Source organism: Pipra filicauda, unplaced genomic scaffold, assembly GCF_003945595.2.
Source record: "Pipra filicauda isolate LSUMZ 115617 unplaced genomic scaffold, ASM394559v2 scaffold23_size5868930_pilon, whole genome shotgun sequence".
NCBI lineage: Eukaryota > Metazoa > Chordata > Aves > Passeriformes > Pipridae > Pipra > Pipra filicauda.
This window is the reverse complement of record NW_024104354.1, coordinates 3,481,667-3,504,791: the sequence shown is the minus strand read 5'-3', so window position 1 is coordinate 3,504,791 and position 23,125 is coordinate 3,481,667. Positions and strand designations below refer to the sequence as shown.

The 23,125-nt window shown below is 39.7% G+C and overlaps 1 protein-coding gene across 2 annotated transcripts in view; it reads right to left on the bottom strand.

The window, feature by feature from the left end:
* The window catches only part of ARHGAP18 (Rho GTPase activating protein 18), a 95,098-nt gene that overhangs the window by 60,721 nt on the left and 11,252 nt on the right, over positions 1-23,125 (bottom strand). The window contains exon 1 of one of the 2 annotated variants that reach the window (XM_027751958.2): positions 6,210-6,395. The exons of the other annotated variant lie outside the window; for it this stretch is intronic. Within the exon in view, the coding sequence (XP_027607759.2) occupies positions 6,210-6,289 (80 nt within the window). The 5' untranslated portion in view covers positions 6,290-6,395. Of the gene's footprint in view, positions 1-6,209; positions 6,396-23,125 lie in introns of those variants that run through there. 2 annotated transcript variants of the gene reach the window in all.

The window sequence follows — 23,125 nt, the reverse complement described above, 5'->3', positions numbered from 1 at the left end:
GTGGTAATTATCAGCAAGGAAGTGATTTTACCTGTGTTGGTGACACTCATGACACTGAAGCACTGCATGTAATTCAGGCTGGGGGTTGAAGGAGAAGAAAAGTAGCAGGACAAGTGTAAAGACAGATGCTGAAAATGATGAAGAAAAGTGTCACAAAAAGGATTTTCAGATGGAAGAAACAAAGGCTCAAACAGAATTATTTGTTCCACCTACCAAGATAAAAGTGAGCAGTAAGTTAACAATAGGTAACAGGCACTAGGAGGGCTTTTTAATTGAGTAGAGAGATATAGCAAGAACTGAAGGCAGGAGCAAGATAAATTCATAGAAGAAATAAGGTGCAAACTGGGAAATGGGGAACCCCATGAAATGGGAATCCAGAATCAAGGAAGCAGGAAATGTTGAGATATCACATCTTGCTGACAGTAGATCAAGTTACTGGGATTAATACACCAGTATCTAAGCAACACATTAAGGGTCTGCTGTATACCACATATTTATCCATGCATGAAGTACAAAAGACACAAAAGCTATTCTAAATAAAGCAGTTCAGTGACTTGTTGCCTGTCAGCTCTATCTGAGGATGCTGGTAAGCATAAGACAATAAACACTGCTAAAATAAGCAGGCAAACCCAAGGCAGAAAAGATTTTTCTAATGCATTCAGATAAAGATTGTGCTCATGTAAAACCTGTAGCAGATAAAAAGACTGCTATGATTTCATAAAGTCAGCTGTAGTGGGACAGATCTTTGCTTTGCAGATAGATCTTCCTGGTTTTGTAGAGGCAAAGCAACACATGGAAGGTACTGTGTTGAGCCATCCATACCGGCATCATGAAAGGTTACAGGGGTTAGGAACAACAATTGTTGTGATGATGCAGGGGACCTGAAATTCGTGCTGTACTAGCAGATTGCAAATGAAATGGCAAAATGCTCCACCAACTTAAGGCAGTTGTGAGTAATCAGCTTGTGAGTTCACTGCTTGTACACTGAGCATTATACGTACCCCTCACAGTGCTTTAGTCCTTCATACTGGATTTCTCTGGTTTTTAATTCCAAGAGTGAGTCACTCAGAAGAAGAGGGGAAATGAATGAGAATTTTTCTTTCTGAAATAATGGAGATGGAAAATGCCCTTGAAAAAAGGCATGATTTCATGCTTACTACTAGATTTCTTCTTGGCTTAAGATGCAAACTATCAAGACTTCAGAGATTAAACTGAGCAAACATTTGAACAATGAATGAGGCAGATTATTCTGGTAAGTAAAGAATAAACTCCACTTATATGTGTGATTTGTAATGTCTATTATGGTCAGTGTTTGAAAAAATCATATATTGTGGGTAATTCATAGCAGAAGTCTGTCATTTTTCCAGGCTCAAAGGACATCTATCACCTGGTTTCTTACTCAGGGAGATCAAAAAGCGAGTCAGGGATTTAGACCACAACTGTCTGTAGAAAACACCAAGTATTTTATGCCCCTCACTTGTCAGCCATCCCCAAAGTAAATACAGACGCTACCACTACTAAATCTGTAAAGCCCATATTTACAAAGATATATAAAAATAAATATTTTTGTTTATGCAGACTTACACAGTAACCCACAAATAAATATTTTTGTTTATGCTGACTTACACAGTAACCCACAAAAAGGGGCATTTCTTTACAACAAAATCCAACTGAGACCGCCTGGTTTCACTGCCACACAAATCCAAGCTTCAGATGGTTTCTCCCAGAGAGAGGCGAATTCAGTAATGAAGTTGGATGGTGAAGTTCAGGGGTTGCAGGTCCTGCCTAGCAGGTGTCACTCAAAAGAGGAGACCTAGGGTGGCAGCAATCTTCTCTCTTACAGTGTCCATAAGGGTTACAAAACTCTTTCTAGAACTGGTCTGGGGTTCCATCTCAGGGAAACTCAAGTTATTGTTCTCATTTTGCAAGCGAGTACCAGTAAACCAAACGCAAGATTTAAATAAGGCAAAGATGGGAGAGTGCATATAATTGCAGAGCCTCTGAGGAGGAGCAGCCGTGTCCTAGGAGCAGCCGTGTCCTAGGCTCTATGACACACTGGAGTTTTTCTTAACAAGTCATCATCAAAACAAAGATTCACAGGCCCTTTGGAAGCATACGAAGTTAAACAGGCACTGGCTTGCAAAGCTTCAAAACTCAAACTGGTGTTCCAATGTAAGTTAATACAGTGCACTGAAGTGGCAGCAAAAGCGCACATGCTGGCTGGTGGTGAGCAAGCACAGTGACTCATTGGAAACAGAGATACAGGGCAGCTGTCACATGACAGTCTAGTGCAGCACAGGAGAAAACACAAAATAGCAGCATCCCAGATATGACAGAAGTACGGAGAGAAAATCAAGTCAACCTCCAGCGGCCAACACATTTAAAATCATTTATCTATTACTCAGTTTGCATTTTCGGCTTGGTTCTTGAAAATGCTGTGTAGCAGAAGTTTATTTGCCTCATGCACATTTTTCACCTGCAGTTTTGCTATAACCTATTCCCTATGCATTGAATACTCCAGGCTTGGTCTTAGTCTTACAATCACATTCAAAAAAAAATGTTTACATACATTTATATTTGCATATACACACACATTTGCTCACTCTTTAGGACAGAAATAGTCCTACAGAAGACTCTCTGGATGGCATTTCATTGCCTTAGGGTAAGCCCACGCAGCCATATGAGAAGACTGACTGCTGTTATCTGAAACGCCTATATGTGGCTGGCAAATATGACACAGGACCTGGGGTCCTTTCTGCCAGAGTAGAAGGGGTAAAACTCCCCAGAAACCTAAATGGCACTGGAAATCTATGCATAAGGGTTTGGATTTCATATGTATGAGGGTGACATACCTACAGGCAGTCATTGAAACAGGGTATTGGACCGAAACCTATCTGATTCACTCTTACTTTCCACAGCCCATATAACAACAAATGTTTCCATGGGAAGACCAAGAAGGATTTATTTAAAAGTTTGTGCATGGATATTAGAAAGAAAAAGAGATTAGTCCAAAATGCAAATAGCATGACAACCAATAAGGCATTAGTGTATCTAACAGGTTAAAACTGGGAAGTGAGGAAACTTAGGCAATATGGACAAGAGAGCAATTGAAATTGAATTTCATACTGGGTATTCTGCCTTTTTGATTTCTCTGAGAAAGCTCTTAAGATAAATACTTAGGTATACCACAGAAATCACCCACAATCAATATCTTCCCTTTGGCAAAGACAACAGCTCTGATGCCATCTTATGTATCACCACTGTTAAGGTAATCCTAAATGGACAAACTTGGAAGTAGTCACATGGAGACTGTTCTAGATGTTAGCCTACTGAACCAATGGTAAGCTAAGCCTTTCCAAAAAGTAAATATTTCACAGGCTTATTGAGCCTTAAAAGCACCAAAAAACCAGAAGAGACAAGTAGCTCAACAATCTATTAGATCAGTAAAATTTTGAAGTCTTATGAAACAAGATTGCTCATATGCCTGAAGGAAAACAAATGGATAGGAAGTACAGCCCTTTCCTAGGATGTCACTTTGTTTGGAGCACAACCAATGTATCACTTTTTCCAGCATGTACCAGGCCCATGTTTCCCCAACCCTCCAAAGACAAAGCAATTTCTAACATGCACTGTTTTGAATGCCCATGAAAATAATAATTCAACATAGTGTCTCTATTAATCTTTCCAAAAGGGCTGCTTCATTACAGCTGGCACTATATTACATTGGCTTCCTAATGTTCTGACTCCTCTTAAAAATTGCAGAGTTTTCAAATTAGCAGAGAGATGCTAACCTAGATATTGAAAGTTGCTCTCATTTTGTTATTTTTTAAAAAGGCAAAAAAAGCTCAATTTGACATCAGCAATAAAATACAGAATCTGGACTGCAGAACTGGTGTGTTTACACACTGTGAAGAGCAAAATGGAAAAACTTATTTCCACAATATGTTTCAGAATGATATGGGCTTGGACATTATTATTATCACGCATCTCTGCACATCTTAGGAATGCTGATGAAGAAGGAAAAGGAGTTAAAATAACGGGGTGAGGGGGGGTGAGAAATCCCACAGAAATGTTACAAGGTTTCAGGAAAGTTTTGTTTGTTTGTTTTTAGAAAGACCAAAAAGTTACAAGTGGTCATTCTCCTCCCTCTCTGCTCTCATGAAAATATTTGCAATTTCTCTCTCTTCAGAAGTGGGAAGACACTGGGGATGCAAGGCAGTAGGGAGCAGATCAATCACAGAGTTGAGATCCTGGTTAATGAAAACAAGAGACACAGACCTAAGGTCCAAATTTAGAGGGGCAAGTGGCACAGCAGAAAGGTGGAGAGGTGTCCTTTAGGATTTTAGTTTAATGAACTAAGTGGCAAATGTGCATGGCCTGGAAAACTGTAATACTGCTGTGATGGAACTCAGGCAAACTAACTGTGGGAGTCCTCTGCTCTGCACAGCTTAAACATGCACATTTGTTTGCTATAACTACAGAAATGAAACCACTTTTCACATTTATTTCCCCATCCCTTAATACCAAAACAGAAAAATCGGTGAAGGATCACTATTACTTGCACTGCAATATCTCAGTTTACCCAGGAGGCTCTCCCCAGAAGCAGCTGCAGAGGAGTGGGAATCTCATGAGAATGCTGCTCCTAATAGCATGGCATGAGCACAGGAAATAAGTTTCTAAGACACAGAGAGGCCTCCAGGACTGTACTCATGCACCCAGGGCCTCTAGGGGCTAAGAGTCTGACAGCTTAGAACCATGTATTCAGGCAGCTACATGTCAAAAGGGGGAACCAAGCTTAACAGTCTACAAATACACAGATCTTTACTCAGAAGTTATCCCAAGGAGCAAGGAAAGCGTTTTTTATCTTATTCCTCCTCCAAGGGGAGTTTGAGGAGAGTTATGGGAGGTAAAAACCACCACAAACAATAACTGAGTTTGCGTATTTTGTGATTTCTTACAAAAAAGTACATATTTTACATTCAGTAGGAAACAACTAGGTTTGCAGTGCCCTCATAGATATAGCTAAGACGACATCAGAATTAAAGTGGTGTTGATAAATAGCATTAGCTATGGAAAAGGAAGCACCTCAATAAAAAGAGAGGCATAGCTTTGTGGTTCTAACACGGGGTAGGCAGTATTTCTCAGTTCAGTCCTTGCTTCTGTTGTGGACTCTTGGTGTGACAGATCATGTTGCATCAGTTATCTTTTGTCCAGGGTGACTTGCTGTACTTTCTTCTATCTTCTTTTAACCAGACCATAATCCCTTTGATCACACACACTCTTCCTATGGACATATGGAAACATTGTGCCAGTTTCAATACCTTCCCAGTTTCAGCTGACTTCTCAGCATTATTAAAAGTCCCATCTTTATCAATGGGACCTTTGTTGACAGTTTTCAGCAAGGAAAAGGCAAGACTGAATGGGCCACAAAAACAAAACTCACACAGCAGTATCTCTGATCATTACTATGGAAAAGCCAGCAGTGCCTTCTGCCTCTATCAAACACATGCTGTGAAGCACTAGGAGGTCCTCAGCCTTCAAGTATGTGGAACTGTCTTCTTGCCCATTATCAGTTTCAATGACAAATGCTTTAAAAAGTTTACCTCGTCCATAACCTGCACCTTCCTCCCGTTTATCACATTAAAAAAAAAAAAATAACAATGCAAAGCAGTAAAGCGCAAAGAGGTTATACGAAAATCTATGCGCTGTATCCCACCCACAGCCTGATCCCAAAGACTCTGGGGTCCAGCCCCCCGAGGGCCCGGAGCAGCGTTCACCGCTGCAAGACCCTCCACACTCCGAGCCTAAAACCGCACCGACCACGAACAGTTTGGGTTTCGCACCGACAACGCACTCGGGCGGCCACGGGGCTCTTCTTATCTACCAACACCATAACAACAGCCTGCAGCTGCTGTTTGCACTCGGCTCTCGGCAGACCAGCAAAATGCCTGGGGTTTCCACGATGTGCAGAGCTTAGTACAAAGAGGGGCGGAAAGGAAGGGGAAAAAAAAGGAAAATCCGTTTGGGAGGCTCCGGGACAGGGCGCAGAAATGGGCAAGCCCTTTAGCCCCCGGGCTCAGAGAAAACACCTTCTCCCGCGTAGCAGCTTTCCGCTGAGCCGGCTCCGCTCCTCCTCCGTGGCGGGCGCGCAGCTGGAACCGCCTCCGCACCTGCCACCGCCGCGCCGGGCTCCCCGCAACCCCACTCACCCGCCGGGGGCATCGCCTCCTCCGCCGCTGGGGTGGTAGGCGGTGAGGACCACGCCGCGGGAGCTGGACCGCCAGCTCATGGCGTACGCCGTCGCATCCCTTCTGGAGATTCCGAGGCGGAGCGGGGCGGCTCGGCCCCGGCCCGGCGCAGCCCAGCCTCCCGCCGACGGCGCAGCGGGGCAGGGCCGGGTGACGGCAGCGCTTCCTGCGGCCCGGCGGGGCCGTGCCCCTCCTCCCGGCTCGGGCACCCGGGCGCCTCCAGGGCCAGGGCAGCCCGGGCGGCGGCGGCACCGAGCGGCTGCCGGGAGCGGTGCCCGGAGCGCCCCGGTGCACGGAGCTTTAGAGCTCCGTGCGCTTCCACACACAGCGGGGTGCGGGAAACCGGCGTTCTCCGGGCAGGGGCCAGTCTGCTTGAAGGCATCGCGAAGTCCGACAATTAAAGAAAAGTCGCTGCCCTTTCAGCCCCGGGTCAGCTGGCCAGGCCGTAGGTTCTGCGTGCCACGGGCGAACTGCTGCACTCCAAGGCTGCAGTGTGGCAAAGGCAGCACGGTGATAAGGAAAACAAGGAATGTGTTCAGGGTGTGCTATGTACATTATCCATTTCACTGGATCCCAACATTATTCTGTGAGTGGTTTAACTTTTCATACACAAAAAGTAGGGTTTGGGGTTTTGGGGGGGGGCGGGGGGGTTTAGATTACAAGCTATGGTTATAAAAATCACAGCAGGTGATTTCATCACACAAGAACACAGGTGAGCTGCCTCAGAGCTACTGGGCCTTAGACCAGCTGCCATTAGCTCCAACAAGCACGCTCTACCATGCCACACTCTACCAACCAGCAACAGCCAGAGTAGGGCAACGTTGGGTCGAACTTCTTGGTGGGCACAACCTCCTCTGCGCCTTGGCACAGACTCTGATGAGATGGGGCTCACTGCCTTGGTATTAGTTTTGAATTGGGAGGCAAGACCTGTAACACAACACTCAAACCTGTTTGTTTTTTTTTTCCATGGCAACATGTAAATGTACACAAACTATTTAGGTTTGTAATCTGTGCCCTAGTTCACAAAAGCATATATTTTGTCTGAATTGGTTGGTTCTATAAGTGAATGGATCAACTTCAATATGAGTGTAACTTGCAGTGCTTACCTTTCCCTTTTAAAACAAACAAATCATGCAACTCCTTTGCTTGCAATTAAACATCTGCAAAGTTCAGTGCTGGGCTATGTGAGGTGTTCCAGAGCACGCAAGCATCAAGTTCTGAACCTTCACTTATTTAAAACTTGTACACCTAAATCGGAAAGCTGCACACAAGCTGTGGATGGATGATACAGCTTTCTGTGCAGCTGTTCTCCAGCACAGAGCTGCCAAGAAGGAGCAGCACAGAAATCTCATCCTACGGCTAATGTGAAGTTCGTTCCAGCAGAGAAGCAAACACGCAGAACTTCCCGTCATGTCTGAGCAAGATCAGATACTTACAGCTGGTGACTTTACAGGGCTCATATTCAGACTAACTGAACTGTGACATTGATTTAAATGGATAATTTCATCCAATAGGTTTCTTAAAAGGGTGGCCTTTTACATAGTGCCAAACAGGGAGTCCCGATTTCTTTAAAAAGGGCAAAGTTGCTATGAAATTTTGAGAAGAGTCCCAGTATTACAAGCACAGGAAAACTGTCTGCATGTACCTACATTTTCACAAAAATGAGGACATGAAACCACAGCAAAACTTAGCACTGTGAAAAGATTTCCCTGTACTCCCACTGCAAAGGTACTGCACTCTCTCCACATCTCAGGCTGTGTCCAAAAGGCAAAAATTAGCCTAACTTTTCACATAAGCATACAAACAAGACTCCTCAGTTTTCACTGCTCACTTTAGAAATACATTAGCATGAGATGAGAAAACATCATATTAATGTATGTCAGTACTCCTATGCTGGTGCACTTGGCTCTTTCTTTAAATGCACATGTGGTTAATTGTTAAACAGCATACGCAGAATGCAAAGTTATTTTCTGAAGGATCCAACTTTTTTCTTTTAAACTAAACCAGAAAAACTAAAAATTAAAATACCAGAGTCGTTAGGACACGGCCATGTCTAAAACTTCAGCTAATTGGTTGAATGCCAACTCAGTTAGAAAACTTCCTTTAAAAAAATAGCTAAAATATAACAGAAATAAAAGTAAAACATTTAAAGCATTCCATGTTTAATGAGTGCTTTCCAAAGCCCTTTGCCCAAACTAAATATATATTAGGTGTTATAAGAACAAAAATGTAAACTTTTTTTTTTGATAAGCATCTTAAAACACATCATAATTAAGGCATACCATAACATGCTTCGCCACTGCCGTAAAAAGAAGAATGCAGTAACAAGATGTAGTCAATGCAGCATTATTAGGTGCTGCTCAAAAGACAGTTTTGCTGCAAATGGAGAAGGGGAAGAATCTGCCTTGTTTGGGGCGGGGGGAGGTTAAGAATGGCAAAACCCAGAACGAGTTTGTACCAGTCAACTGGAGAGCAAGGAGTAAGAAAGCCTAAGAAAGCTTTTGTGAGTATATCACAAGGAGAGTGGGTAAAGAACTGGAAAGAAAAAATGTTCTATTAATAAATGAAAATAGGGATTAAATTACTGATAAAACCACCAGAGATACTGATTCCCTCCTTATATGTGTCTATATTATGACACGCTTCAAACATAGAAGTGGATTTAGGAGCTTACCTCTAGACACAATTTTTTCTATACTATGTCTGACAACTTGATAGGCTCAAACTCAGTCCTGTTACGACAGCACAACACCAGCATAGTTTTCTTTCATTAAATTATTCCCAATTTACAGTAGAGCCAGATAAACAATTTTGACCTACAGATATATTATTGCTGAAAACTCACAAAAATATCACTCATCTCTTTCACTGCTATAAACAGTCATTAATTCCTGAGTTTGCAGTTAATATTTGTGTTCTTAATAAGGCACAGGCATGCTTATTTGGAAAGTAAGGTTGTTCATAGAGAAGAGAAAGCTTCGGGGAGACCTCACTGAGGCCTTCCAGAACCTTAAGGGGGTTTATAAAAATGAGGGAGAGACACTTTTTATACAGGTAGATAGTGACAGGAAAAGGGGAAATGGTTTTAGACGGAAAGTAGGCAGGTTTAGCTTAGATGTTAGGAAGAAATCCTTTACTCAGAGGGTGGTAAAGCACTGGAAAAGCTTGCCCAGAGAGGCTGTAGATGCCCCATCCCTGCAAGTGCTCAAGGCCAAGTTGGATGGGGCCCTGACCAACATGATCTAGTGAGTGGCATCCCTGCCCACAGCAGAAGGGTTGGAATCTTTAGGGTCACTTCCAACCAAACTATTTTATGATTCTATAATCAACTAGATAAGAATGCACCATTTGAGGCATTTACGTTTATGTGATAAAAGGAGGACATCACTGAGAAAGGAGATTGCAAATCAGTCTACCTTGCTACAGAATCCAAGACTCCTTCAAAGAGTTTAAATATTTAGATTAAGATATCATGCAGTGCCTTTACACTCAATATAATCAGTCACCAAAGCCAAGCAGATCACATAGGGTTCTCATGCTTAGTGCTCTCTTTACAAAGCAATTGCTAAAAAGATGACTTCTCAGCAGTGCCATCCTTCATCACTGCTTTGTGGGGTTTGAATATGCACGTGTTCAACACATGCTTTTGAGTCTTCACTGCAGAATGATTTATTTTCCTTTTTAAAATTTTCCCAAATAAAAAAATAAATCACATTTATTTTCATATTTTGTATAAATATATGAGTGTACATTTTCTAAATGCTTAGGGTGATTTTTCACATTCCATGTTCCTAATATGTTAATTATCAGCAGGTAAAAATGCAACCCATGGAGAAGAATTGGCTTGAGGAAATAGTAACGGGTCAGCTGACAAATTTGAATTCACAGGCTGACTTCAATGGCAGTAGATGGATTTATTCCTGCTGAGGTCCAGAAATCCCTCTGGAACCAATGCCAGAGTGTTTAGACAACCAGTGCAGTGCTGCAATAAAAGAAAAACTGAACTTTTAAAGTATATTTTTAATGCAGGAGAGTTTCAACCTTTTCCTTGCATTATTTATTCTAACATTTGTTCAGCTGGATTTTAAACTGAGCAGAAAATGTCTCATCAGCTCACTCGTCTAACTCACATTGAAATAAAACGGCAGCACTGCCCTTGTCCAAATTATGTTTCCAGGGTTCCAGCCAGCAGGCAGAAAAGACTTGCAGTGGAAAGTTGTTTGTATACCGTAAGATGAAATCTAACTCTTATTAAGCTTCACACTTCACGTATTGCTGCATTCCACTACCTAAAGAACCACATATGTGAAGTGTTCTGCAGCTGTTAAAAACCAATACTATGCATAATATAAAAATGTATATTACAGGTTACTTTACTCTTAGATGTCTACAGCCATACAACTGATTTTACTCCACTGAAAGTCTGTGAAAAAAATGCACTTTTAGAGGGTAAAATCCTCTGCCGTATGTTAGACCTCCATTTTAGCACATAAAGATGAATCATGTTCCAGGATTGCCCATCTGTCTGATAAGTTACACCTTTAATGCTTTTATGTTGACCTTCAAAATATGGAAGACACAGTGTTCAGTTACAATGTGCACCATATGACATAAACAATGTGGAGCAGTCAGTATTTCAAATGTACAGTACTGATATGTAGAAGGTGTTTCAGATCAGCTTATATATCCCTGAATAGCAAAAGTAGGGATGAAGTCACACGTGTACACAGAAAGCTGGTAACATGTTTGCTAGCCAGCACATGGTGAACATTTCTTATGGTCTGATCCCACAAGCTAATGTGTAACCCATATTCAAATTTTCATAGGAATTTTTTTTTATGAAAAAGGATGTGCAGTATTATAAGGTAGCAGTTCCATACATGGGGGAATTTAGCAAGCAAGACACAGTTGTCACTGAAACAACTGCAAAGATATGGGCAAATGTAAGAGAAGTGATACCTTCCCAGCTTTCTGAGTTTTCACCTGCTTCCTCACTGCCCTCCACACACATATTTAAAGAGCTGATTTGTTTCCCATAGCGAAAAAAAAAAAAAAGAGCAGAAGAAAAGGGAGTAACACTCCTTAGGTTGTTCGCTTTTCTTGCGAGTTGCTCTAAAATGTATCTAGTGCACTCTGGTGGCTGCTTCGGTAATTCTTAATTCGATGACTTTGCAAAAGGTGAAACAGTAACTACCAGTGCTGGTTTTGAGATTAACCATATGAAAACTAATGAGTACATGAATTTAATTTAATTTATCCAGTTTGGTTTTTCTTGAATGCATCCTCTGGAGAAATTCAGATCTTGTCCATTGCAGCCCATCTGCTTACCTTATGTAAATCACAGCACAGGAGTTGAGTGGTGGAAGTTCTCATCTCATTTGCTTTATGATTTACTCATGGTCAAACAGCTGCTGAATTTTACCCAGAGAGGTATATCTGTTTCTGTAGTGGTAATTTATCCACATTAATTTGTAGTGTGACCTTACATAAACCCTCACATCAATTCTTGCTTCCCTTTCCCCATCCATACTAAGAGGGTTAACAATATCTAGCTATTAATAAGGATTATTCACCATACGTTCAATTACATTGAAAGGTACCAAAAAATGCAGCACGTAATTTTCTGCTACATCACTATGTTTACTTTTATTTGGTGTGTGATTTAATAGGGATAAAATGGCACGGATTTCTGTATCCATTAGCCCACAGAACAGATGATAAATCTAGTACACTTTGCAGTACCTCCACATGAGGTATAGAACTTTTGCGGAAAATTTAATACCACAACTGATGTTTCATGCCACTTTTGGAATGGGAAAAGTCAGTACGAATGTTGGGAACTACAGGATTTTCACTGATAACTCTGAATGCCACCTTTCTCTTAAGCTAGTTTTGATACAATTTTGATTTTATAAACCGTAACTTCACATATGCCACCAATTATGAAAATACAGTTGTATTTTCAGAATGTAAGGACCTTGGTCCTGCTTAATTCTCCCAAAGTGTTACCTAGATGTGGTACACACTGAATGCATTCACTGCAGAGGCAGACATAACACTGCTAGCATATGAAAATGAAGAGAAAATAAAAAATGTGGAGCATGGTATCTCATATTCCTGTTCAATCCTGTTTTACATTTATACAAGGCAGCTGTATAACTCTTCAAAAAGAATTTTTCTGGGTTAAACACACTACATGCTTTTGGTTTTCTTTCAGAGGGAGATCTTCCATCCTCCTGACTCTGTGCATCTGTTCCAATTTGAACTGATCTTTCCTGAGCATGAGGACTCTGAACTCTGTAGAGCAACTAGGACCTTGTATGACAGCACAGATACTTTCCTGACTATATTACACAGTATTGTGGAAAACACTAGCTTTTCTCATGGCTGCTTCTCACATCGGTGCTTCTAGTCCCTTCTGTGACTGATCTGAATATAATGCATTGTCTGATCCGGTTTGAGCAGAACCGCTGAATGGCTTGTACACCAAAGCACACAGAGGAAGCCCCTTCTGAAATGTCTTCTGAGATACTACGCTTCTGAGTGGTAGGGAGCATTCACTTTGTTGTTGTGAGGCTACTTTCATGAAGGCCAGAAACCCTGGGTTTGTCTCTTCTCTCTTGGACGAGAACAACAACATCCAACAACACCAAACCCACTGAAGAGGCAGGAGTGGAGAAGACTCCTGTAGCTCACAACTCCACAGCTCCACCTCTCTTCTCCTTTAGGTCAGGAAGTAGACCCCTGTATTCAGTATTTGGGGTGTAACAATGGATGAACTGAGCAGCTGAAGTTTCATCAAGCAGGACAGAGAGGGTGCTAGCAAGTGCAGAGAATACACTTGAAAATAAATGTATGATTTGCTGCTTTAAAAGACAGGCTGTATCTATCCCTCAGGTTTACAGTCCATGTCAGTTACCACCACCCCCCACTTTAGATCAGGTTTGAGTAGGAGCTGGGGGAGTGATTTCAGTCTACATCTGGCTGGGAGGTTGAAATCATGCTTCCTCCCACACATGTTAACTAAGTCAGTCTGCACATTGATTCTTCCTCTACCCTTCTAATTTTGCTGTTGCCTGCAGATTTGATCACAGCTGAATTTGTAGCACAAAAACATTTGGTGAAGTAAAACAGAGCAGCAACAAAGGAGAAGAGTTTAGTCAGTCAGAAAAGCTCACGACAATTGTGACACAATCCTAAACTGAGCAAGCCAGAGCTATCCAGAAATGTCACTATGCGCTGAGAAGAAATGCTTCAGAACAAAGAAAGGAACAACTGAGTCATGGGCTGTGAGAAAGAAAACCACTTCTCTATAAGGGTTGAAGATCACCCAGTAAAACTTCAAGTTAACACAAAGCAAAATATTCTTAGTTCTTCCTTACTGAGAAAAATATTCATTTTGCATCATCTTCTTTCATCCCAAACAAATCGTAGAAAAATGTTTCCTTCTCTCATATTTTACACAATTCAATCAAATTCAGCCATCCTTAATACAGAATATTTCAAGCTGTCAGTGTTATTTTTGCTATTTTGAATTGAAACAATCTTTTGAATTCAACATGAATTTTAAAAATGGTTCACATCAACTCATAACTGCATTTTCCAGAAATTTAACTAAAATCCAAAAGAATGGTACCATACTTTGACTACACATGAGATCCTACCTACGGTTTGAGATATACCATATTAATGGGACAATAACTCTTTAACATGTTTGCAAGTGTCAGAGACAAATGAGAAAGAAGGAACAGAAGTTCCCACATTCTCGCTTGCCTCACCTATTTCATTAACTTACCAGGCTTGTTTCTGTTACACTTGCATTCTGTAAAAAATCATCAACAGACACAACCAAATTTTTTTTTACATCTTTTCTATAAGATAGCTTTGACAATGACATTTAGCACATGCAATTTTGAAAAAATTGAATTTAAGTATATGATGTTTGGAAGCTATTTTTCAATAGCATTATTGTAATAAGGATTGGCCAAATTTTGAACCAAGAAATTTATAAATATAAACTATAAGAAAAAATATACATTGTTCCTGATTGTACTTCTGATGTTTTTATTTACTCTTCAGAGGTATTCAAAAGTAACTGTTATGAATAACAACTACAAGGAGAATTAACATGAATACTTGTGCTAAAATTTGTACAAGAAATAAATATTTGAGGTTTTATTTCTTTGTGATTGAAAGCCAGTGAAAAAGCTGAAAAAAATATCAGTCATACAGCAAGAATAATAACACCTCACAGTACTATTATAGCTGTTCTAAAATACCCTGTACCAAGAAATAACTATAAAGTTCATACGTATTTATAGGCTGATGCATAGCCACACATGCAAGTCACAAAGAATTTTAAAGAAAGCAACACATTTGTAGCCTGTAAGGCCTCAGTCCTCTAGGGTTACATTTGTGACATTCACAAATGACTAAATTTAATAAATTGTGTGTTGCAGCTAATTTGCTCATCTTTTATTGCAAAGAAATTGTGATAGACAGGTTTGTAGAGCAAGGTTCAGACAGAGCTGCAGAAATACAAGGCAAGAATATACTACCACTGCTGTGTATTTTGGAAGCAATTGCTAGGGTTAGAGAAGGCTAAACTTTAACATTTAGCCACATCAGGATATCATCTGTGTAGTTTCTGCAGGAAAAACATAACATTTGCAGTTCACCTGGAAGATATTCACCCCCCAAAAAATTGTATTTATGTTATAGTGGGTAGATTTATTTTGATTTACTATAGTATCTTACTATTTAATAACTCACATTATGTACAATACTGTTCACCATATGTCAAGAAATTAAAAAAAAAAGAGAGAGAGAAGCTGAAATATCTTTTAAACAAGCACGCATATGTGGAAAAGCAGTGCAAATGTACGTAGACATATACATAACATAAATACTACAAGGGCATCTACAATCAAGTCTCCTGAAATTTCAATCTATCAAATACAATCATAGGTTCACTGGGAGACATTAATAGAGTCTCAAACAAAATCAGAACAGTAGTGCATGACACAAAACCATCTGTGGAAGTGGGGTGGTTTGCAAAGGAGGATGCACACATGTACACTGAGACAAAGATGAGTATCCAGGGAATGGTTCCAAGCCATATGGCTGCCACAGGGAAGTTGGGGTCAGAGTGAGCAGTCACAACGTGCAGCTGCATTGGTGTTTGGTCTTTGATGAGGAGCCATCTGCAGCCCTTGGCTGCCCTTGGTTACATCTTGGCACTTGAAAATCAATAAAAACAGTGGTACTAACTTGCATCAGTGGAAGCATGCATCCTTCTCAGGGACAGAAAGCTATTCCCAGGATCAGGGAACACTATCCCTTATACATTTTCATAGTATCACAGAATCATGGAATATGCTGAATTGGAAGGGACACATCAGGATCATCGAGTCCAACTCCTGGCCTTGTGCAGGACACCCCAAGAATCACACCATGTGCCTGAGAGCAGTATCCAAGCACTTCCTGGACTCAGACAGTCTTGGTGCTGAGACCACTTCCCTGGGGAGACTGTTCGAGTGTTCAGCCACCCTCTGGATGAAAAACCTTTTCCTGATATCCAACCTAAACGTCCCCAGACTCAGCTCCTGACTCAGCTCCATGCCGTTTCCTTGGGTCCTATCACTAGTCACGAGAGTGAAAGGATCTTTACCTGCCCCTCTGCTTCCCCTTGTGAGGATGTTGAAGACTTCAATGAGGTCTCCCCTCAGTCTCCTCTTCTCCAGGCTGAACAGACCAAGTGCCCTCAGCCGCTCCTCATACGGCTTCCTCTCAAGGCTGTTCACCATCTTCATTGCCCTCCTTTGGGCATTCTCTAACAGCTTACTGTCTTTTTCATATTGTGGTACCAAAAACTGCACACATTACTCAAGGTGAGGCCACACCACTGAAGAGCAGAGTGGGACAATCCTATGAGCGGTATATTTTCACTAAATAATAAACACACATTGACAGAAGGCACTATAATCTGGTCACTAATATTTCCATCTCAGAGTTTAGCTGAGTCCATCCACCTCTTATCTCAGGACAATTTAAAATATCATAGAACCATCAGCATCTCCTTTGTATCCTTTCTTGACCATAAAAAAGTGCTGCATTATCTTCTATACTGTGAACTCTCGTGTAGGAGAGACAGACAGAAGAGGCAAAGAGCTGAGGATTGCATTTTGCTTTAACGAAGGGTAACATTTTTGAAGGGGCACATCGTTTCCAGACAGCCTATCCTCTCTTTGTCAGTAATTAAACATTTTAACAATCCTGGTATAGTAAATCAGCTGCATAAACCTTTGGTTTCACCACTTTTTCCAGGCACATTTTCTGCCCATCTTTAAAACTGAGATACAAGGAATAAGCGCTTTCAGTAATTCAAGTTTTTCACAAATTCTCATTGAGAAGAGACTCATCCCGTATGAGAGCAGGCATGACAATGAAAATTGTTGGAAAACATTACAAAGAAGATAACTCTGATACCATAAGCTCTGCTGCTCTTGAGGGAATTTAGCACCAAATTATTTTAACTTTGTTTTGGAACTTCTTTAAGAAGTACATGAGGGGATAATCACCTGTAGGAGCTTTCATCACCTGCTGGCTGATGTACAAAAGCTTCAATTACACACAAGTACCTCCACTCCTGGAGACTTTACAATTTTCCCCAAACTATAACACTGTTATTATAAATATCATAAAATCACATTTCTATTAGCTTAGGTGGTTAGGGACAATCAAGCAGTAGTTACACGAAAATTACATTATTTGTGTTTTGCTTCTTTCTGTGCTATGACATATAATCTGGATTTAAGAGCTCAAACTGCAAAGTGAAGGACAAATCACAAACATGGCAAAACCAGCACACAGGCCACAAACAAACATGGCTCAACTATTATACAAATGTTATTTCTGCCTCATTGCCTGCAGATACATAATATATATAATGATATATAATGATCAGCACTCTGAATTTTCTAATTGCTTAATTGGCATTACCACAGACTGTATGAGTTACTATTTTTATGGCAACAGAGATTATAGATATTGATAAATAGATAAAAGGCAAATTGATAAATTATATGGAAAATGCCTACATTGTAGGACAAGAAATTATCAGATTTCCATAGCTGAGATCATCATTGCTTGTGAAGAAGGTAGCCTTACTTCATCAAAGGGTGAAAAAAACTTGGGAAATGGGATTATAAATGACAGGACAGTAGAATACTGCAGCTTTTCGACTGCCAGAGAACATGAAGCAAAATGGTGACGCCACAAGAGTCAGACATTAGGCCTCTCCTGATTTTCCAGGACTAATATTTCAGCCACCAGTTCCTGTCCTGTAAGCTCAGCATCAGCTGCAACACTTTGGCTCTTTCATGCTCGTCTCTGAGGGGATACAGGAGAGACAGGAACCAGGTCGGCTCCTACCAAGACTTCAGTCCCTTGGCTTTGCTGCTGGCCTGTTGCTGCTGGAGCTGGATGGTGCACCAGCCTGTTATCGGGTTTGTAAATTCTCTTCTGAGGAATAAATAAATACATTCACGAGTGAATTGTCTGCTCTCTGGGGTTTGGATTCATAAGAGATTTGCAATATTTAAATATTTAAATTTTTTTTTCCCTGTGGCTTGTTTTTTTTTGGTCTTATTTTTTTCATTGGGTATAGGACAACCAATATTTCCTTATTCTGCTTTCTTTCTGCATTTTTTGCTTAGATCACCATTTATTTCAACATCATTCTTAGCACTATATAGGTCTTTTGAGAAATAGCACTAACGTAAAAGATTAGACTACCCTTTCCTTTGGGTAAAAAAAAACCTGACAGGAGGAGGGAACAGCAATGTGAAATTTCACAAGGATTCATGTTACTCCCCCCAAGGCTCCCACCAAAATGATGGGATTACCATGTGTCAGCTCCCTCTCCCTTTCATATTCAGAATAGCATTTACAGTTTAGGCTTGGCACTTGTCAACAGTACCCAAGCTTTGAGCACTTCCCAAAAGAATTAGAGGAATTACGGAATGGGGGCTTTCTCAAGGTGGCCTTCTACACTTTAATTTTGTCAGTTGACTCTTGCAGCATGGGTAAAGAAAAAACACCTTAGTGTAGATAAATTTTATCAATATAGAAGTACTTGTAACATTTAACACCTGATCAGGTATTTAGGTGGTTGTATCAGTATGAAGTGATTTTCTATTGCAGCCAGAGTAGGGCTTTTACTAGTAGAGCTATCATTTCTAAAAACCCCTTTTCTTACTGAAATAGGCAGGTTTTCAAGAGTGCAAAAGCCCGAAAAGCACTTGCAAATACTGGGAAAATTAACCTTCAGCCATTGAACCTCCAGATATCTATTAGTTTTAGTTTTACCAAAGCAACAGCACAAACACCACATGTCTCTACACTGGTTTTGGGCATCCTGGCCATGAATAAATGGTTAAGGGGGGAAAGCTGCATGCTCACCAAAATCATTCTTTTTTTCTTTTCTTAGCCTGTTAGTGTCTTCCCTTCAGTTGCTTTGGAGCATCACTAAGAATTAAGACAAAATTGCTATAAAAGATTATTGTTATTCTAAGAGCAGATGCTTATAGGAGCAGTTTTTAAACTGAAGATTTTGCTTTTTCTTAGCACCAGAGTTATGTATTTGTGGAAGCATCGGTTTACTGTCTATCCAAAATGCATTTCATTACAGTAATCACAGGAAGATATTTTCACAAAGAATCAGCACAATGTATAATGTGTGCTGTAATGTTATGGAGAAATATATATTACAATATATAACCATAATAGTCTTAAATGTCTTAAGTGCTGCCTGAAGTATTACTACATGGGCAAAACTGCAATGTTTTTCCCCTTGAAGCAGGTACATCATTTTTTAGCTGCCAACAAGCTGTGAAAGAGTAATAACTGTAGGATGTTGCCATGTTTCAAGTACACTGCTTTAATCAGTAGAATTCCCTATAGTTTTACCTATTCAGTTTAGAATATTGTAACTATTTTAGTCAACCTAATTTCTCATTCTTTTGACTGCACATAAGTACTTAAATGAAAAGCATAGCTAGTATTTTAAAATAAAGCTTCATTACAGTTGCTTTCCGAGGACCCAGTATGTGTACTGTATTTTGTATTACTCATATTTAGGGACTGAAAGTACAGAAGTGTTGTAATAGATGATAATGTTTCATTCTTAAATTATTGGCATACTGCAAAGTACAGAAGAATACTGGGAATACACTTACAAATCTACCAATAGCATTTACTATATTATTCTTGGTGTATGTCAGAAAGACTTTTAAGCCATAAAAGTACATGGCAAACTCTTTTGGCATAACACATTCTTACTGAAGTAAACAATGAGCATTAATATAGAATAAGTATTTGACTAAATTGTACAGTCAGATCAGGTTTCCTGTTAAGAGGCTGATTGTCCCAAACATCTAATCAAAATACAATGAAAGCTGTGTTTATGTTTAAAAAATATTCAGACTTAAACTATATTAAATACCATTTCTAATTCATGGCTCAGTTGAATATGCCTTGCTCATATAAGTAATCCTAGTGATTTGACTGCCAGCTACGAAAATTATAGGATCAATTAAAAAACCCTCAAAAACGAAAAAGCCACCACAAAAAAACCAAAGACAGTAGGGAAGGTGGTTTACAGATGAAGGCAGGGACCTAAATTACCAAGACACAAACAACAAAGTGGAAAAAAAAGAGTAATTTCAATGGATTGTTCACTATCTCTTCCAATACCAGCACTAGGGGGAATTAAGTATAACTACAATGAAAAAACTGATTCAGAACAAAATGCACGGTGTGGCATTTCACATAAAGTGTCATTACACAGCCCCATTGCTTGCCACAGGATGCTGGTGAAGCTAAAAGCTTACACAAGCTCTCGGCAAGACCGAACACGTTCGCAGAAAAGATAGCCATGGACTATTACTAAACACATAGAAAGAACATCTGGCTCAGGAATTGCCTGGTTACATCTGGTTGCAAGCCGGTGAAAGCACTGGGAATATCATCCCTTCTGTAAAACTCTTGTATGGTAGGATACCAGGTAGATGAACTTTTCATCCAAACCAATAGAGCTACTAGTCTGTTTAACTAGACCATAATTTAAATAATTCTGGTTTCTTGTAACAATGGAAGCAGTGTAAATCCATATGAATGACAAAAAATAGAAATAATGATTCAGTATATAGGACACTAGGAAAAATATTTTTATATTCTATAATTATATCATGCAGCACTATTTTAAAAATTAACTTTTTTTAAAAGTAACACATCCTGTTTACATTATGATTGAATTTCTTGAACTTACTTTCTGAGGATACAATTTTCTGATTAGATTTAAAAACATCATCTTCTATGGAAATCTGGATCACATTTAGCATGCAGTCACAAACAATTCTCAGGAACTCAGTCCTAAACATCGATCTTGTGATTACAGGTTGCCCGGCTCCTGCTTTGCAGAAATGAAGCAATTCTTCAATTCTAACCCCTGTAGCTGAAACATTTTAAACACGGAGTAACACTGACAGTGTACTTATCTACAGAACACAGGCCCCTTTCTAAATTGCAAGCCAAGTTTTTAGCTCACAGTGGATGTTTGGTGTTATCTTAATTCAGTGAATTACGTATTCGTAAAATAAACATGCATTTAAATTTTAATGGTGCATTTTAGTCAGTGAAACTGTTGCATTTATGCCCTGATTGGAAATGTAAATATCAAAAATGTCGATGGACAAACAGAAAGACATCCTCTGCATCACTCCAACTTTTTGAGTGATATCTGGAGTTAAAGAATTAAAACTGTGAAATACATTTTGCGATAGCAAAAGGTAAAAATAATAAGAATACTTCTGGATTGGAATATTCTCTAAGAAAATTTCTCTAAGAAAATATTCTCACCGTAAAATGTCAGTATATATTATCAGCTCCTACGTCCTTCAAAAAAATCACATGCCTTCAAAAAATTACATTCACAGACTATCTTGCTGATTGTTTGGTTTTGGTGTTACATCTGAGTCAGTAGGGCTGAAACCTAAGAATAAATTTTAAGCTGTATTTACTTCAGACTAAACCAAGGTAGATGGTGCAAATAAAAGAAATCCCCTTGAGAATACTCACAAGAACTCATCTGTTTTAAGATGGTATTAAATACAGTTTACACAACAGATCTTTAATATAAGCACTCTGTATTTTGTTTCCTTCCGTTTCATTCCCAAACACTTGATCACTATTCATACATTCTGCAGTGTCATGAAAATACTTGAAATATTTTATTTCATCTATTAGGGCTTGCAGTTTTTTATTTTGCCCAAATATTCGTATTTGCATGCAAAGTCTCATTACTGGAAGCAGCATATACAAAGGAGAACTGCAAAATCAAATTATTTGCTATGTTAACAATCTCAGCATGAATCTTGCTAATACAAGAGTATGTTCAAAGATCTTTTGAACTACAAATTAGTATTACATAAATTCCAGAGCATGATTCTAGAAGTGAATGAGAAGCTCAGTCTCTGTGCAGCCAGTTCATGGTGTGTTCCAGCCTGTGGAACCATCAACCTCAAACATGAAGGAATTTTGTTTTTCATAGTGCTTATCTACTAGGAAGAGTAGACAGCAGAGTAGGACCATTTTAACTTTCTGTCCTGCTATTAGGAATATTTTGTATTTTGCAAAATAGACAGAAGGTTTGTTTTCACTTCCCTCAACAGCTATTGGACTAGTGTAGATGGATTTGGGGAGACCTTGGCCATAAGCCCATTTTTCCCAGAAGCTGGGAGTTCCGCTGCTGGAAGTTCAGAGCTGACTGACTATTTCTGCTGTCATGAATCATGATTTTTGATAATAACGGATCAGAGCGCAACAGTTCCCAAGCTGACACTCACATATTCCTTTCCCCCTTTCCTATGTATTAGAGAGATTTGTAACCTTAGGATGATCTACAGCACACATACACAGTGCTGGACAATGGTGGGTGCAAACCTGGTGCTGTCTGTAGCCTTCATTGTTCTTGTAAATACTGACATCTGCATTTTCTATTCAAAGGACTTCACTTGAAATTTTAATTAAGTTTATAATCTTGAAAGGTACAGAATTATTTGCCTGATTTTCAATATGAGTTGTTTTTAACTCCCCTTTATCCATGTCTGCATTTCACTGTGCCCCCAAACTAAAGTCAGAAAACATACATAAAGAGGGATAGGATCTTCAGGCTAAGTTCTCCTACTTCACGACCAACAGTGATCACTCTTCTGTGCATCACCAACTCAAAAGGAGACTTTTGTTAAAAAAATACAAATGCTCAGTCATCTGTTTCAAGGAATACTTTGTCGTTTAGCAAGCTTTTACTTTATCTCCAATACCAAATGTATTCAATATATGTGCACATAACCAGTAGCTGTCAGTCAAAGCAGCACCTATAATGAGACTATGATCCAACAGTGTTCAAATCAGTTTCTCATGGATGAGTTTTGGAACTCCAAGATTCACCTAAGTATCCCAACAATTTGAAGTTCAGGGAATAGTTGAGGCAAACATATTTTTGTGTCCTGAAAGTAGCAGCTGCCAGGAAATACAGAAATATCAACCTGATATCCAGTTCGAAGGCAGGACCCTCCAGCTCCAGTAGCTTCAAAAGATTCTGCAAACTCTGTGCTTGGCCTTCTGCCAAGAGTGGTGATTACAAAGTCTCATGACATGCAATGCTCTTTTTTTTTTATATACACCCCAAATGCCTGTTTTTTTCCTCATGACAACTTTTGGATCCTGCTGTTCCATACAGCATGCTCCTAACTACAGAACTAAAAATAAAGTGCTGGTGCAGAACAATGTCTGATGGTTCTTTGGGTACTTACTAA